Source organism: Sylvia atricapilla, chromosome 15 (genome assembly GCF_009819655.1).
Source record: "Sylvia atricapilla isolate bSylAtr1 chromosome 15, bSylAtr1.pri, whole genome shotgun sequence".
In the NCBI taxonomy this organism is placed as follows: Eukaryota; Metazoa; Chordata; class Aves; order Passeriformes; family Sylviidae; genus Sylvia; species Sylvia atricapilla.
The window spans coordinates 10300896-10315656 of NC_089154.1; the positions used below are offsets into that span (position 1 = coordinate 10300896).

Sequence of the window (14761 nt, forward strand, 5' to 3'; positions counted from 1 at the left end):
GCTTGTTCTTGCAGTTCACACTGGTCTAGGACATGCTGTTAGTGACTCTTAAGTCCTTGCCAGGAAGAATTAAACTCCTCCATGCTGACAGCCACATTTTGATGCTGACGAATTACTTTATGCTCCAACATAAACTCAGGTATTTATGAAGTTTCTTTATTGGAAGTCAGGATTCCTATTTGTTTTAATTACATAAGCAGGATTCCAGTGAGTCTTTTAATCCTGCTCTTTTCCTCCTTTGGCACAGTAAAGAAATCAGTTGCAGTACACGGTATCTCTGCCCTGCCAGACAAATGCATCTACTGGAAAACACTGACTCCCATCAGCTTTGCCTGTCAGATGCCATCATCCATCACTTGCTAACCAGCTTCAAAGTCTCAGCTGCCAACCACACAGCAAGAAAGTAAATAACAGGTTTTCTCCCAGTGTCACACCTAGGGGTTCAGGCCTGAAGCAGGGACAATGCCAGGCTTTCAAAGGGCCAAAGGTGTGGGTGCTGTAAGCCCGGGAGTGTGACATGATGCTGGTGTGTGGAGGACACAGCACTTTCTAACAGATCCCTCTGAAGAGCTTCAGAGGCACCTTTCATCTCTTAGCCACGTGTCACAACTGGCCAGCCACCAGCCCTGGGCACTGAGGTCAGGGACAAGGCATGGTGAGGGATGTGCTGACTACATCCTTGCCACTGAGGGGAGCATTTATTAGCAGTTTGTGATAGCCAATGATACCCTCAGCACTTGGGAGGCTTTAGGAGCTGGTACCTCTGAGATTTAAACACCAACTGATGTGCAGGGCAGGATGTGACCCTGGCACAGATCCCTGAAGAATGGCAGCAGGTCCCTTCTGCTCAGCCCAGAACTCTGTCAGTGCTATCACACCTGAGCAGGGTGGCATGAGAGTGAGAACCTAGGCTGGTCCACCCAAATGGGTGCCTGGGATTTGGGAAATCCTCTGGCTGCCTAGAACTCCATTTTGCAGCTAATGTGGACTTTTGCTTCAAGACTGAGATCAAGATGGGCTAAGGGGAGAAAAGGCTTTCTCAGTTCATGTTGGCTCAGCTTATCTGTGTCATTGAGCAGATCTGGACCCCAGGCAGGACCACAGGCAGGAGCAGTTGCTCCTGAGGTGGGTCTGTGAGGACCTGCCTTACCACCCCCAGCACTGGCCTCAGCCTCACATCAAGCAGTAACACCTCAACACTGAGACAACAGCAGTGAATTGGGGTGCTTATCCCAAGCTGCTGTCTTTCCCTGAGCAGGGCAAAGGTTTGAGTCAAGGCTGCAGGAACCAATTCTGACGTATCTTTTTGCTGTGCTCAGTCTGCAGGGAAAAAAACAATATACAAGGTGGGCTCTAGAGCTGTGTTTTGGGACCTCGCTGTGGTGAGCTGGGCAAAGCCTGGCAATGAGCTGGGCAAAGCTTGGTGGAGATCTGGGAAAGGCCTGGAAATGAGCCTGGTGGAGATCTGGGCACAGCTTGACAGTGATCTGGGTAAAACCTGGCACTGGCCACAGCTTGGCAGTGAGCTGGGCTAGGCCTAGCAAGAAGCTGGGAACAGTTTGGCAGGGACCTGGGCACAGCTTGGCAGCGGTGCTGGCACAGCCTGGCAGTGATCTGGGCAGGCAGGTTTTACACGTGAGACACAAAAGCTCTCCAGTAGTTCCACTAGGCAGCTGCTTTCACGTTTTCTCCTTCTTTTCTTGGAGCTGATGGAGCATGGATTTTGCTCCATGAGGCAGATGCAGCTCTTGGGTTTTGATGGATTTCACTATGGGCGGGCAGGTGACACTCTGAGCAGGCAGGTGACATTCAGGGCGGGCAGGGAGCCCTGCTGCCATCACCACTAGATGGTGCTTTGTTGACATAATATTATCTGAAAGCTCTTCCACTAGCTCCCACAGGCAGCAGCAGCCAGAGATGCAGCTCCAACTTTGCTGACTGCTGAGCTATTTTTACTCCCCAGCAAGGCTGGGGGTGCCCTTCCCTTTGAATAAGAAGCTGAGAGCTGCACTGATGAGCCACAGGCAGGCAATACCTTGCTGGAAATCTCCTCTGCCTTCCCCCCAGTCCCACCCATCAGGCTGCTGCTGGTTGGGAAGGTAAAGGAGCTCTGCTAAGCACGAGAGCCTCTTCGATCATCATACAAATGATTTCTCTCTCTAGTCAGGCAACGTTTCATATTCAAATACTGAGAATCTCAGTGGTGGCTTTGCTTCTCCCTGGCTTATTTTCCATTTTTTCAGTTCAGAGTGATCTGCATGATCCAATACTGATCTCTGTGACAGCAGATTCCACGTGTGGACACAAGACTGAAGTGTCTCAAAAACTAATATGGGAACATCCACATCCTCTAATCCTCTGCCACGTGTCTCAGAATAATTAATGAATTCAGCATTTGCTTTTCTGTAAAGCAGAAACCTGACAGTCTTTTCAGTAAAAGGCATTTGGCTTCAAATCAGATGCCTCCTCTCGATGTTACTGCATGTGTGGCTTTGAAAGGGAACATGCAGGCTGCTCGTTAGGGGGGAGAAAAATGCTTTTCCCCTGGCTTTTGCAAAATATTTCCAGCTTCTCTTTTAGGCTGGTAACTGACCAGTGTGACTAAGGCTCTTGGTTTTCTCTGTGCTACTGTGCAGTGAGCCATGCAGACCTGGGAAGAGGTTACCCTGCAGTCCTGGTGTTCAGGTCACAGAAAAAAGCCCTATGATCTATCAGGATTCCAGTTCTCCCTCTTGCTGATACCAGCAGCTCCTGCACCTTAAGTGCTGACCTAAAAAAGCTACAATTGCTTACTCTGAGTTTTTCCTGAATGGCTAATGCCAGATGCCAGCCAGTCAATGAAATACATTCTGGAGACAGCAAAGAGGTTTAATATATAGCATTAGTGGGAGTCCTGGGCTTAAAAATAGATTAAGTCACACAAAAATGTGTTTAAACAGACTTAAATATATTCTCTGGCACATAGGTATTTGCTGATTTTATGGTATTGCTACTGGCAGCTTCTTCAAGGAGGCAGAGGGCTGGGATAATGTAATTTAGTACAGGTGGGGGCTGCAATGGAGCCGTGGGAGGAGGAGGAAAAGTGTTCTAGGACTGTGTTAGCAGAAAATGCTGCTGATTACACTGTCTTGAAAGGAATAGTCACCAGACAGGAGAACAGTGCAATTCCAGAAGAACAGGAATCTAATCCCAAAATAGCACCTGGCTGGCCTTTTCTGACTGGATGCAGAGGTGTAGGGAGTTTGCTGGAAAACACCTGGAGCTGGATAGGACTTTACAAATCCTTCTGCCTTCCTCTGTTCTCTGCATTTGAAATGCAGATGCTGTTTAAAGCCAACACTACAACCTACAGCTTTTTCCTGTTTAAAGAGCTACTTGATGAGCATTTTAAAAATATCCTTTAACCCCAAAAGGGTTGAAGGTTCTTTCTTGGAGCCCCAGAGGCTCAACCACCCTGAAAGCACAGAGCCAGCTGAGCCAGGCACCAACAGCTCTTTTTTAAGAGAGGGCTGCAGGTTACAGAGCCCAAAACCTTCACCTGAGGGCCACAGCAGCTAGTAACTGCAGAACCTCAAAACTCTGGCACACAGGACTGTAGCTACACTGAACTGCTGATGTTCAGTAACACCATGGTGTCCTCTGGGATGTCTCTATCCCCACCACAAGATGTGCAGGTACCCATGAGATGCAGAAAAAAAGCTGTGGTGTCAACACTGCTGAACAGGGGTCTCACACAGGTAATACCAAATAACCAGCATCTCTCTCCCTCTTGGAGCTTGTTGTGGAGCTAAAGGCCTTGCACATTTCCCATGGTTCATCTAACAAATCCTCACGCTCTGGGGCCCCAGCAGTACCAGGGCTCACAGCACTCAGTGCCATTGGTCAGGTATCCCAGTGGAGTCAGTGTGTTTATCTGCCCAGGAGAGTTTTTCAATGCCACACCTGACCACCTCCAAAATTTCTAGAGTGTCCTAGGCACTGATAGGCAAAACCCTTTTGGTTGTGGTGGAAATGGCCTGATAGCAGACACAAACATCTCTGAGAATAACATCACCTGTCATCTGGTTACCATTTGTGGGGGAAACAAGGATCACACAAAACCTCCTACTGGAGTGTGAACCCCTCTTACACAGTCCCCAGGGATTGCCCACAAATTCAGGAGAGCCGGGGTACCAAAGAAAGTGATGGAGAGCATCCACAGCCCCTGAGTGATGGCAGAAGTGGCCACTGCTGTGCTATGGCTGGTATCTTACACAGCAAGGGAGTACTGGAACTCACAGAGCCCTGCATGGATGGGGGAACAGCACCGTGGAAGCTGCAGGGACTACAAGAGCCTCCAGGAGCCCTGTGCCTGTAATGACCATGGCAGCAAAGCAGAAAACTGGCCACCCCAGTTGCTTCCACAGCAGCTGAAAGCTCCCTGTGGCACAGGGTAAGCAGAGTGCCAGGCTGGCAGGGGAGATAGGAAGGTCACTGACCGCTCGAACGCGTTTAAGGCGCTCCTCTAACTTCTCCTCTGCTTCACGTTCCTTCTGTACTTCCTCCAAACGGTTGATGAGCTCGGCAGCAAACTTCTCTGGCTCCACGTGGATATCCTTTGGCATTCGGTAGGTACGCTGCAGGGAGAACAGAGCACGGCTTAGCAGGGAATGAATGAAAAAGCCCACGTTTCTTTGGGAGCCTTTGATAACTGGAAATGCCGGTCGTTCTGGTGGGAGCTGGGGGAGGACAGGCTGGCAGGCACTCAGCTGCAGCTCAGGACCTGGGGGCTGGAAGCTGAGCTACCACCTCCACTGAGGTGAGTTCCTCAGCTGGCATCAACTCCACACATCACCTCATCTAAGGGAAAGGTTTTCTGGAGCTGCAATCCAAAAAGCTCTGTCTGCACCAAATTCCACCCAGCAATGGAAGTGCTTGCTTTTCTCCCAGTGGACACAGGGTCACCAGATCCTGGTCTCCAAGTGTGGCAAAAGGATGTACAGACCTTTCAACCTCTCAAACCTCCTCTTTATAGCAGTTATGCTTTCAGTTTGGTAGAAGGGAGGACTCTGGTGCACACTTACTCAGCTTATCCCAGCAGGATCAGTGTGTGCCAATCTCTGCAAATCCAGCCCACAGCCCAAGGTCCCAACTCCCACAAAGCATCCTCTCTTGCAGGAGGATCCTACAGGACTGCATCTCAGCTTTTCAGAGCTGTGCAATGATTCCCTGCTCGCTTTATCAATACAGCACTCTTACAAGCACAGAGGTGCCATTTTTCTGCCTGCTCTGGGTGAATAAATGAATATTTCTGGCAGTTCAAGGGCATTCTTGATTCCTTATGCTGAGTTACTTTGTCCTTAAATTCCTGGCTTCTGGGATAAGAAGTTTGCGTAGTGAAGTATGAAACTATCAACTGCTGCATTTCCCCCCTCATTTTTATCCTTTTAAAGGGGGCAAAGTATTATTTTAATTTGGAGGAAAAATAGGCAGAAATTCAACAGCATAAAACTCTGCATTCAAATATTTCAATATTAACATGAGAGAAATGTACACTCTATAGGAACAAATTAAATTAAATGTGAAGATGTGAGATAATTCATAGCAAAAGAACAAATGCAGCATCAGAAGCAGACACTGAGCTTGAAAACTTTAAAGGAGGATGAGAGACCACCCGAATTTATCCTAGGCCAGCCAGAAGATCAAAGCAGAACACTAAAATGCTGCTTTGCCTAAAAACCTGACAAAAGTATGCAAATCGCGTTGGCTTTTCTGTCTCTGCCAGCTGGAAGGCAGGGAAGAAAACCAGAGGCAGTAAGAACCCACTGATGGCACCGAGGAGCTGAAGACTCTTTCATGACACCCCAGTTGGGTTGCAAAGGTCCCAGTCAAAGCACTGCTTGTTTTGTTTGCCAAGGCGGATGGGTCTTCCTGAGCCTGCCAGCAAATCACAATCCCAGTGACCCATCTGAACCGGGAACAGCCCAAATCAACCATTCCCTGCATCCTTGCAGCCACTGGAGAGGGAACAACATGTGGGAGGTGATGTCACCACCCTGGGATAACATCTTTTAAGTGCCACCAGGAACTCCAGCCCCGCAAACCTGTATCATAAAAAGCTTAACTGCAAAAAAATATTTTTATCAACAAAAATGATGTCCAGCCTTGAAATACTGGCCGAGGGGGCAAAGTAGCATGTTCCACCTTTTTGTAGTTCAGAAATGGGCTCCAGATGTGCTCCACTGTGGGGGAAGACGTGGCAGAACTGGTTCCTGCTCTGTTACTCCCTGAGGAGCTTCTCAGGATGCCTCCCTGTTCCCCTGCATAGCCCCAGGAAGCACCTCTGGCTAAGGGATCCTGCTTCCTTCAGAAACCCCAACCCTGTGACCACCACCACCATCCTTCCTCATGGATTCCCCACGGATGGGATTCTCTCCCTTGCCTGACAAGTCCCAACCTGCTGGGTGACATGTTCCCTCCCTCCTGCCACCTCAGGATGCCAACTCTCTCTCTCTGTGGTGGTTTATAGATGGCAGCACCAAGCCCTGCTCCGTTAGACATTTAATGAGCCTAACACGAGGCAGCTCAAAGCTTAGCACTTACGTCTTGGGTCTCCCTGGTGCCGTTACCACAGAAAAGCACAACTGGGAAAGAATGACCCTCTGTTTTCCTAGCATTTGATGCAGGGCAGCATCCCAAACCAAAGTCTCATCTAAACCTGTGGTAGCAGCGGGTGCAAGGGCTGAACTTTGCTAACCTGAGTGTCTGAGTCCTGTCACAATGAGGTGGTCCTCTGCAGGCCCAGCAAGGCGGAGGATCTGAAGATATTTGGAATCACTGCTGTATGCAGGGAACTCAAAATAAAATAGTTCTGAGTCTTTTCCAACTAATACCTCAGCATGTTTATCCACAGTCTCTCAAAGTCTGGAGGTGACTGAAGCTCACCTACAGAAATTACAATAACTGAACCAAAGAATCTTTAGGACGAACTTGTTTTCTTCTCTCTTTGAAAAACGGTTGCATCTGCAAAACCCACTGCCCTAACCTTGGAGCTTCCCTCTCAGCACAACAATTGCAGAGGGCCTCAGCAGCCTTTTCTGAGGGTGCAAGATGCAGCCCCATCTACAAGGGCCTCCCTGTGCACCCGAAATCAGTGCAACTGAAATAAACCTCACTTCACCCCACAGATATCAGTTGCACAGGCCCTGTGCTGTCCTGGTGGGTATCTGTAAGGGTAACTCAGAGAGCTGGTGAGCAGGATGATGCTCTGAACATCACCATGGGTCTAACTTTATTCCTAGCTCAAAGCAGGAGCTACACAGACTTCACCAAAACTAACAGCACTGCAGAATAATGAATGCAAATTCCCCGTGCTGAAACAATACAGATAACTGCTGAGGGCTCTCTCTGCCTCCCTAAACAGCAAACATGGATTGCACTGACCTGCAATCAAAAGGCTTAAGACAACAAAGTGCTTGAAGCCTTTATCAAATGATGGGCTGGACTTCAGAAGGGTGACAGGGGAAACATGCTCCATCAAAGACTGGCCAGGCTAAGCCTGTACCCAGAGCAGGATCCTTCAGGGCTTCAGGATTTTGAACCTGCCCCTAGCTTCCCATGGGCATACAGAGTCCTGCCAAGGGAGTTGTAAATAAGCTGTTTATTGTTCTGAAATCAGAAGGGTTCCAAATGCTTTTCTTCCAAGTCAAGGGTACAGCACTGTCTGAGAGCTAACTGATTTTTGAGCATCCAGCCCTTCAGTCTGGATCAGAATGAGGTCTCTGGACATTCTAACTCAACAATTCAGAAAGGAAGTGCTTAATTTTAAAGTACCGTTTAATCGAATGTTTTATTTAATTACCTATCTACTTTTATTTAATAGCACTAGTTAGATAGGTCTGTCCAGAATCAAACCACGAGGACTTGGGGAGGCTGCAGAGGACAACAGACAGGAGGCTGGATGCCAGGTGGATTGGGAAAAATAGAAATAGCTTGAACTAGTCTAGATGGAGCAATCTTTCCTTGTGGCAGCTCTAAAGAAGGATTTCTTGGGGTATCTATCACTAGAGCATTGTCCACGACACATGAAGCGTCTGAAGCTCTGGTACTTTGTGAAGAAGCAGCCTGCTAAGAACACGTGAGACACAAAAGCTCTCCAGTAGTTCCACTAGGCAGCTGCTCTCACGTTTTCCCCTTCTCTTCTTGGAGCTGATGGAGTAGGAGTGCCATGGATTTTGCACCATGAGGCAGATGCAGCTCTTGGGCTTTGATGGATTTCACCTTCCCTGAGAAAACAAAGGTTTAAGGACCAAGCTGCACATCAGAATACACCAGCATCCAAAATGTAAAAAGGCTGAAAGGAAATAATCTCACTGCAGTTTGCAGGTTCCCCTTGGGAAGCATCAGTCTCAACTGCTCTGAGATGAAACAGGAAGTTTTTCAACATTACACTGGGTAGAGGTTCCCTTAGCAGCTCCAGGGATCTGTGGTTTGAGCTGAACTGCTTCTGACAGATGTGACTGGGCCAAATAATTCTGTGCTGGTAAATCTCCCTCTTCTACAAGAGGTTTGATGTCTCCATGATGCCTAAGGGGCTGTTGTTAGATCACAAGTCAGTCTTGGAAATTAAAGGAAGATGACAGGCTAAAGAAGCCAAGAGAAAAGAACTTCTGAACCTCCATGTTTCTTAGATTAATGCATTCCTCTGTGACATAAATTTTTAACGGATAAATGGTGTTTCCACACTAGAAACACTTGTGGCAGAGCTCACAGATAGCTGGATTTCAGCATCCAGTTTAGCAGCATTCAGGGATTAGCAAGGAGTCCTGCTGCAGCCAAGCATTTGAGGAAAATGGCGTAAAACAGCCGATGGAAATTCCGAGCAGGTTCCCAACTCACAGGAGCAGAAACATCATTTAGCTGCAGTTATCCACACAGCACAAGATCAGGCTCTTCCTGTGCACTCCTCACTTGTACAGCACAACACAGTGGTCACTCACAACCTTCTGTTCCACTCAGAAACACTACGGAAGCCACCTTGAAGCATCCTTGATTGTGGGGCAGGACAGGAGAGCTCCCGCCTGATGATCAAGATACAGCAAGAGCATCATAAAATGGCTCCTTTATGCTGTTAAACAAACCAACCAAACACCAGATCTTAATGCTTGCGGTTGGATTTTTCTGAATTTGCTGTGGAAAAGGAGAATCTCTCATCCTCTCCTGGGAACAGATGAATGCCAGAGCCAGGTACAGCCCTGTGTGCTCTGGGCTTTCTCCCTTTCTTTGGGAACTTGCTTGTTCTTTCCTTCCTTGGTGCGCCAAGATTTTGCTCAAATCCAAGAGAGAGATGGAAAACCACATGAAAGCAACACTCACTCTCTGTGTAATGTGTTCTGCCAGAGGCACAAACCAGAGGTCTCCCTGCTTGCTGGAGATCCTCCCCCACTCTGCATTCCTGGGCAGAGCGCCACTTCACAGAACACAACTTTTCCAAACTTAGAGCACTGGTAACTGGCTAAGTGTGGAAGATGTGAGCTGCTAAGTGTGGAAGATGCAGATCAGGGCCATCCACACATGTCCTGCTGCTGAGGAGGGTGTTCCACATAGCTAGCAGATGCTGTCACTACTTGGAGGCAGCACGGCTGCTGGGACCAGCGGGCAGCCTCCTCTGAACATATAATCACTGCAGTTTATAGCTTCTGGACTTAACTACAAGTGCTGCTATTAAAAGTAATATAAGTCCTTTCAGAATTTTACATAATAGCCCCATAACTCATTTGTCAGGGAACGGGAAGGTCTGTAAAGGACTTCTGAAATGACTTTCGGAAGTAGGAGGTTCCCTGTTATCAGTAGGAAAACATGCTGTGCGTTCTGCAGGCACTATCAGCATGGACTCTGGCTATGCTGGAGATAGGAGTCCATAAAGACCTTCACTCAAAGGTTGTGATTTCACCACTGTCACACGTTTGGAAGCAGCTAACCCCAGGTCCAGCCTGATTTAGCCACGGCCCTCGGGACAGCCCAACCACTGGCTTCAGAAAGCAACACTTGAAGAAACATTTGCATGGCTCTGCATGGCTAATTTGGGCTGTTTAATTCAAAGGGTGTGCAGTTAAGAGCTGAATTTTAAAGAGTAACTTTATAACATTTCACACTGGTGTTGTCAAAACACATTGCCTAATTACCTTCTTCTTTCTTGGCTGATTGATAAGCGAGGGCAGAGCAGTACCTCTCTGAAGTTGATGCCAATTCTGTGTCAGTAATTGGCTGGCAGGAGGTGCCAGAGTGTCTGAACTAAACTTTTATTCCCTGGAGAAAGACTAGAACTAACTCGAGTTTTCAGTCCTCAGCTCCCATATAAATATGCGTCAAGATGCCTTTTTCCCTGGGACTTAAAATTACAGTGCAGAACCTAATGGGAACAGTGGATGTTTCACAAAAAAATCCTTGTGAAGCGTCTGTGTGTAGTTTAGGAGGAATATGTAATTCTAAAGGATTGTGTAGGTAAGTAGGATAATATAAAAATTTATAAGCAGCAGGTGGGCAATTTAAACCTTGTTTTTTACCCCATTTTTAAAGCTGGTTTCCAAAAAGGTCGATAAAATTTAATGCTAAGTAAAACTAATTAGCCTGCAAGGAACTGCTGCTGGAATGACACTTATTCAGTTCAACAAAAGAAATGTTTGGCAGATGGAAGTTTGCTGAAGTAGAGCTCACTATACATATTTAATGCTCCATACTCTTGAGTTTATAACCTGCAGTTCATCGAGGCATTGCCAGTGCACACCATCAACAGAAAGCCACTATTATTTTTATCCAAAAGGTAAAGCCACTGACAAGCTTTGAAGTCGGAGAATATTCAGTCAGTAGTTCTCACTGTTGGGGAACAGCAACAACAATAACAACAAAAAAATAAAGGCCAAGCTTTCAAACTTCAACTCTAACAAAGCCATGCTTACAGTAAAAACGGCATCAAGTGAAATAAAAAGGCACCCAGCCAGCCTTTTCAACAGCAACCATACTGTGAAAGCAACTGTGTGAAAAGAGAGGTGACTGAGCTAGGATGGCTATGAGCGTCCGCAGCCAGGGCTTTTATTGTCAACCCACTGATCAAAGCACAGGAGACCCTCTTAAATCTAAGGAAAATAATCTAATTTAAAAGGCAAAACAAAGAGTGGTGGTTTTGGTGTGGGGTTTTTTCTTTTAAATCAGATTAAAACAAGGGTGCATTTCTGTTGGTATTATGCTGCTTTGAGCAGGCAGGATGGGAACAGCTGCGTCAAGTTTGAAGGCACTTCTGGAAAAAACAGATGGAGGCTTTTTCTCTCCCTATTTGATTTGTGCTGGAGTCCAGCTGTCCAAAGGGGAAAGAAGCACCTTTATTCCCTACTAGATATTAAATGTCACCTGTATCTTCTCAGAAAAAGAAAACAATAATAAGCAGAGCTGCAGATAGTGATGCAGAGCCCTAGCAGTTGTGCCCATCTTCCGAAGGCTGTTTGCTTACCTGGAGCAACCAAAGAGACAGTGTCAGCTAAATGAAATACCTACTCCTGCCCCTTTTTTTTCTCCTGCCTTGTGTTCCCAGGTGAGCTTTGCTGAGTCCTTGAGAACAGGTTACAGCTCCTTTGCCTGCTCAGTGCAGAAATACTGTAGCACTTCTCCCCAACTGACCTTGGCTGAGAGCTGCATCAGCCTCCATGTCCAACAGCTTCCTACATCTTCCACAAACACCTCCAGCTCAGCCGAGGGTGTGGAACTGCTTGCAGATAAATGCCAGCCAGTGCTTCCATTCTCATCCAGGAGAAACAATCAGCTACTGACTGAATGGTTAAGAAAAACTCTGTTTTGGGCAGTCCTGAATGCTGAGTTTGGCAGAAGGCTCCAAGCCTTTTCTTAGCACAATGTATGTAATCCTAAAGCACCCCCAAGCAAGTACAGTACTAAGGGGGATTAAACTCAAGCACAAGCAGAGCAACTGTCTGCTAGAGATCTCACATATTTTGCATATTTACCCCTGGGAAGGAGATAGTGCTACTTACAGGAATGTGAGGTAGTGGCACGCGTCCATTTGCTTTGGCACTTTCTTGCATCTCTCTGCGATGCTGCTTTCGGAGTCTGTATGGTGGGATCCCATCTCTGCCGGAACAAAACAACAACATCCCTGCTTTAGTGCCTTTCTCTGACACGTTATGTTTGCTCAAGCCTTGCTGACACAGAGTGACTGGTAGGAAACCCCTTCACGTTTGCATGCCCAGAGTAAGAGGGACCCATGCAGGGAATGATGCTCACACAGGTCTCTGAGCCAAAAAAGCTCTGGCACGGGGGGCCAGGAGGACTTACACAGCATCCACCAGGAATAGAGAGAGGCAGGGCTCCTGCGACCACTGCTCAAGGCAGAGGGCAGGGAGAAGAACTTGGACTGCATCCTGGTACCTTTTATAGTTGGTTGCTTCCTATAAAGAGCCAGTAATGTACACATTAAACCACAGGGCAGGCTAAGAGAGGGGGGAGAAGGAGGAGTGGGAGCTCAGTTAGCATCTACTCCAAGGGGAACTCGGTTAGGGAACAAGGTATATATTTTTAAGAGAGCGTGACAGCTGCTCAAATGGCTTATCAAAGCAAGGGGGTATAGGCTCCACTGCTCCCAAGGCAATCTCTAGCTCAGTCTGAAATTATGGGCTTGATACTGGAGTTGCTGGAGGGAAAAACCAGCCCCATTCACAGAGGAAGCTAGAAAAGGTTAGGAAGGGATGTCATGAGCAGTCACATCCAAGTGAACCAGTTCAGCCTGGCTTTGTGCCTGAGCTGAAAGAGGTGGTGACAGAGGTCTCTGCAGAGGAAGGAGCCAGTGGTGCCCACAATAATCCTTGGAACACAGGAGTCATTGGGTCAGAAGCACCAGGCTTTGCTAAGCACCTCAAATGGCAAAGCATCACTGCCTAAATGTCACTTCAGGCTAAGAAAGGAAATGCATTTTCATTCTCACCATTGCCACCACCCTGCTCACACCCAGGGACCAGGAGAAGATGAGTGAGTGGAGCTCAGTTATGAAAAGACACAGACCCAGCTGCTGGTCACCTTGTGTTATTTGGGGAAAATCAGCAAATGCAAAAAACAAATGCCAGTCTAGAGCTTGGCAATTTGGAGCTTTTTCATTTTACACGTCCCTGATTCAGCAGAGGTAAATGCTTGGTAGTGCCATGCAATGCCACAGAGCTGGGTGGAAATGAATGGAGGGATTTGGTTTGTCCCAGCTACCATGTAATTTACAGGCACATCTTCTACCAACCCTGCACCCCTCTGAGCTGTGATACATCTCACAACATGAGATGTTTGCACAGGCCAAATGTCCTTAACACCTATCGCCCTCCCCAGCTGCTTCTCCAGAACATAAACCAAACAGTTTCACCCACAGATTTTTAAAGTCAAGGTGCCATTTGGCGAGAGAAACACAACTGACTGTGGTGTTTTGCCTGCAAACCTCCCGAGTTTCAAGCACCAGCCTGTGTGAGGATGGCCACCATCAGCTTTCATTCCCATTCCTATCATGCTGGCTCCCTGGAAATGCGGGTGCAGGCAGCCTTCCTCTGCCACCAACCTACATCAGAAGAACCTAATTTCATGCAGTAACCCAGCCATTCAAAATGAAACACCATTAAAATAAAGAAAACAACCCCATGATTAATGACAAGTGCTTTTTAGCAGGAAGACAAATGAGGGAACAGAAAATGAGCCAGCCTAATTACAGCTCTGGTGAGTGGCTGCAGGTAATGCAGGAGGAGGAAGAGTGTGTTTGGGAGCATCATCTCTGCTGTGCCTGCAGTGACACGGCTTGGGAGCAGAACAACTTCCCCATGCTGCTGTACAGGGATCATGACAGCGTTCATTAGGTGGCTTAATTTTCTTTAATGATGAGAATCACAACGGTTAAAGAGTTTCACCGCATTGTGACGAGGCCTTTTCTAGACTGGATGGTAACAAAACAACTGCAAGTTTTCAGAGGGAAAAATAAAAAACCTGGGGGATTATTTTAGCCATTGCTGGTCGGCATCAATAGTCAACATTTCAGCTTAACCAGTGCACAAAACCCGGGTGCCAGAACACAACTCACACACTAAAGCCACACGGCCATTCGCAGGGAACACGGCATTATGTTAGAAAGTGCAATTTTTCTTTCTTTCTCTCTCTCTCTCCTTTTTTTTTTTTTTTTTTTAATTCTCCCCAGCAGCAGTCCCAGCGGAAAGAGCGACTTTTGTTCCCAGCACAGTAGCGAAAGGCTGATAATGGCCTCTAATCTATCCGGCTTCAAACACATGTTCAGCCCCGCTGTGCTGCCTTTGATGTCATTTTAACTAGATTCCCCAATGCCACCTCTGAACTTGGAACATTCCTTCGTTCAATGTACTGTGCCAACTCAACCAGAGGAAGCAAATTCAAAGATAAGCACTTTAATTTTATCCCAACAAAACCTTATTCAATAGATGGGGGGAAAGCAAGGAAAACCAATACCGTACTTTTGTTTTCCTTTTGTCAGGTAGCTTGCTTTGAGATATTTTCAATAGATAGAGAAATAATATATATATATATAAGAAAAAAGATATTAAACTTTTTTTTACAGCACAGCTACTTTTAAAATAAAACTTTCCCAAACTGTTTTTCCCTGTTTCATCACGTGATTCTCTTTAGCACCAGAAAGCTCAGCGTTGATATGCAACGAGGGAAGAAGAGTATTTCTATCGCTTATTAAATGATAATGCAATGAGTTTACTCTTGGGGAAGT

At 46.9% G+C, this 14761-nt stretch overlaps 1 protein-coding gene across 3 annotated transcripts in view; it reads right to left on the minus strand.

Annotated features, from left to right (window-relative positions):
• The window catches only part of AXIN1 (axin 1), a 76420-nt gene that overhangs the window by 11148 nt on the left and 50511 nt on the right, over nucleotides 1–14761 (minus strand). For all 3 annotated transcript variants that reach the window (XM_066330159.1, XM_066330158.1, XM_066330157.1), the window contains 2 exons: nucleotides 12021–12117; nucleotides 4479–4616 (listed from right to left, as the gene is read on the minus strand). In XM_066330159.1, the coding sequence (XP_066186256.1) occupies nucleotides 4479–4616; nucleotides 12021–12117 (235 nt within the window). The remainder of the gene's footprint in view (nucleotides 1–4478; nucleotides 4617–12020; nucleotides 12118–14761) is intronic.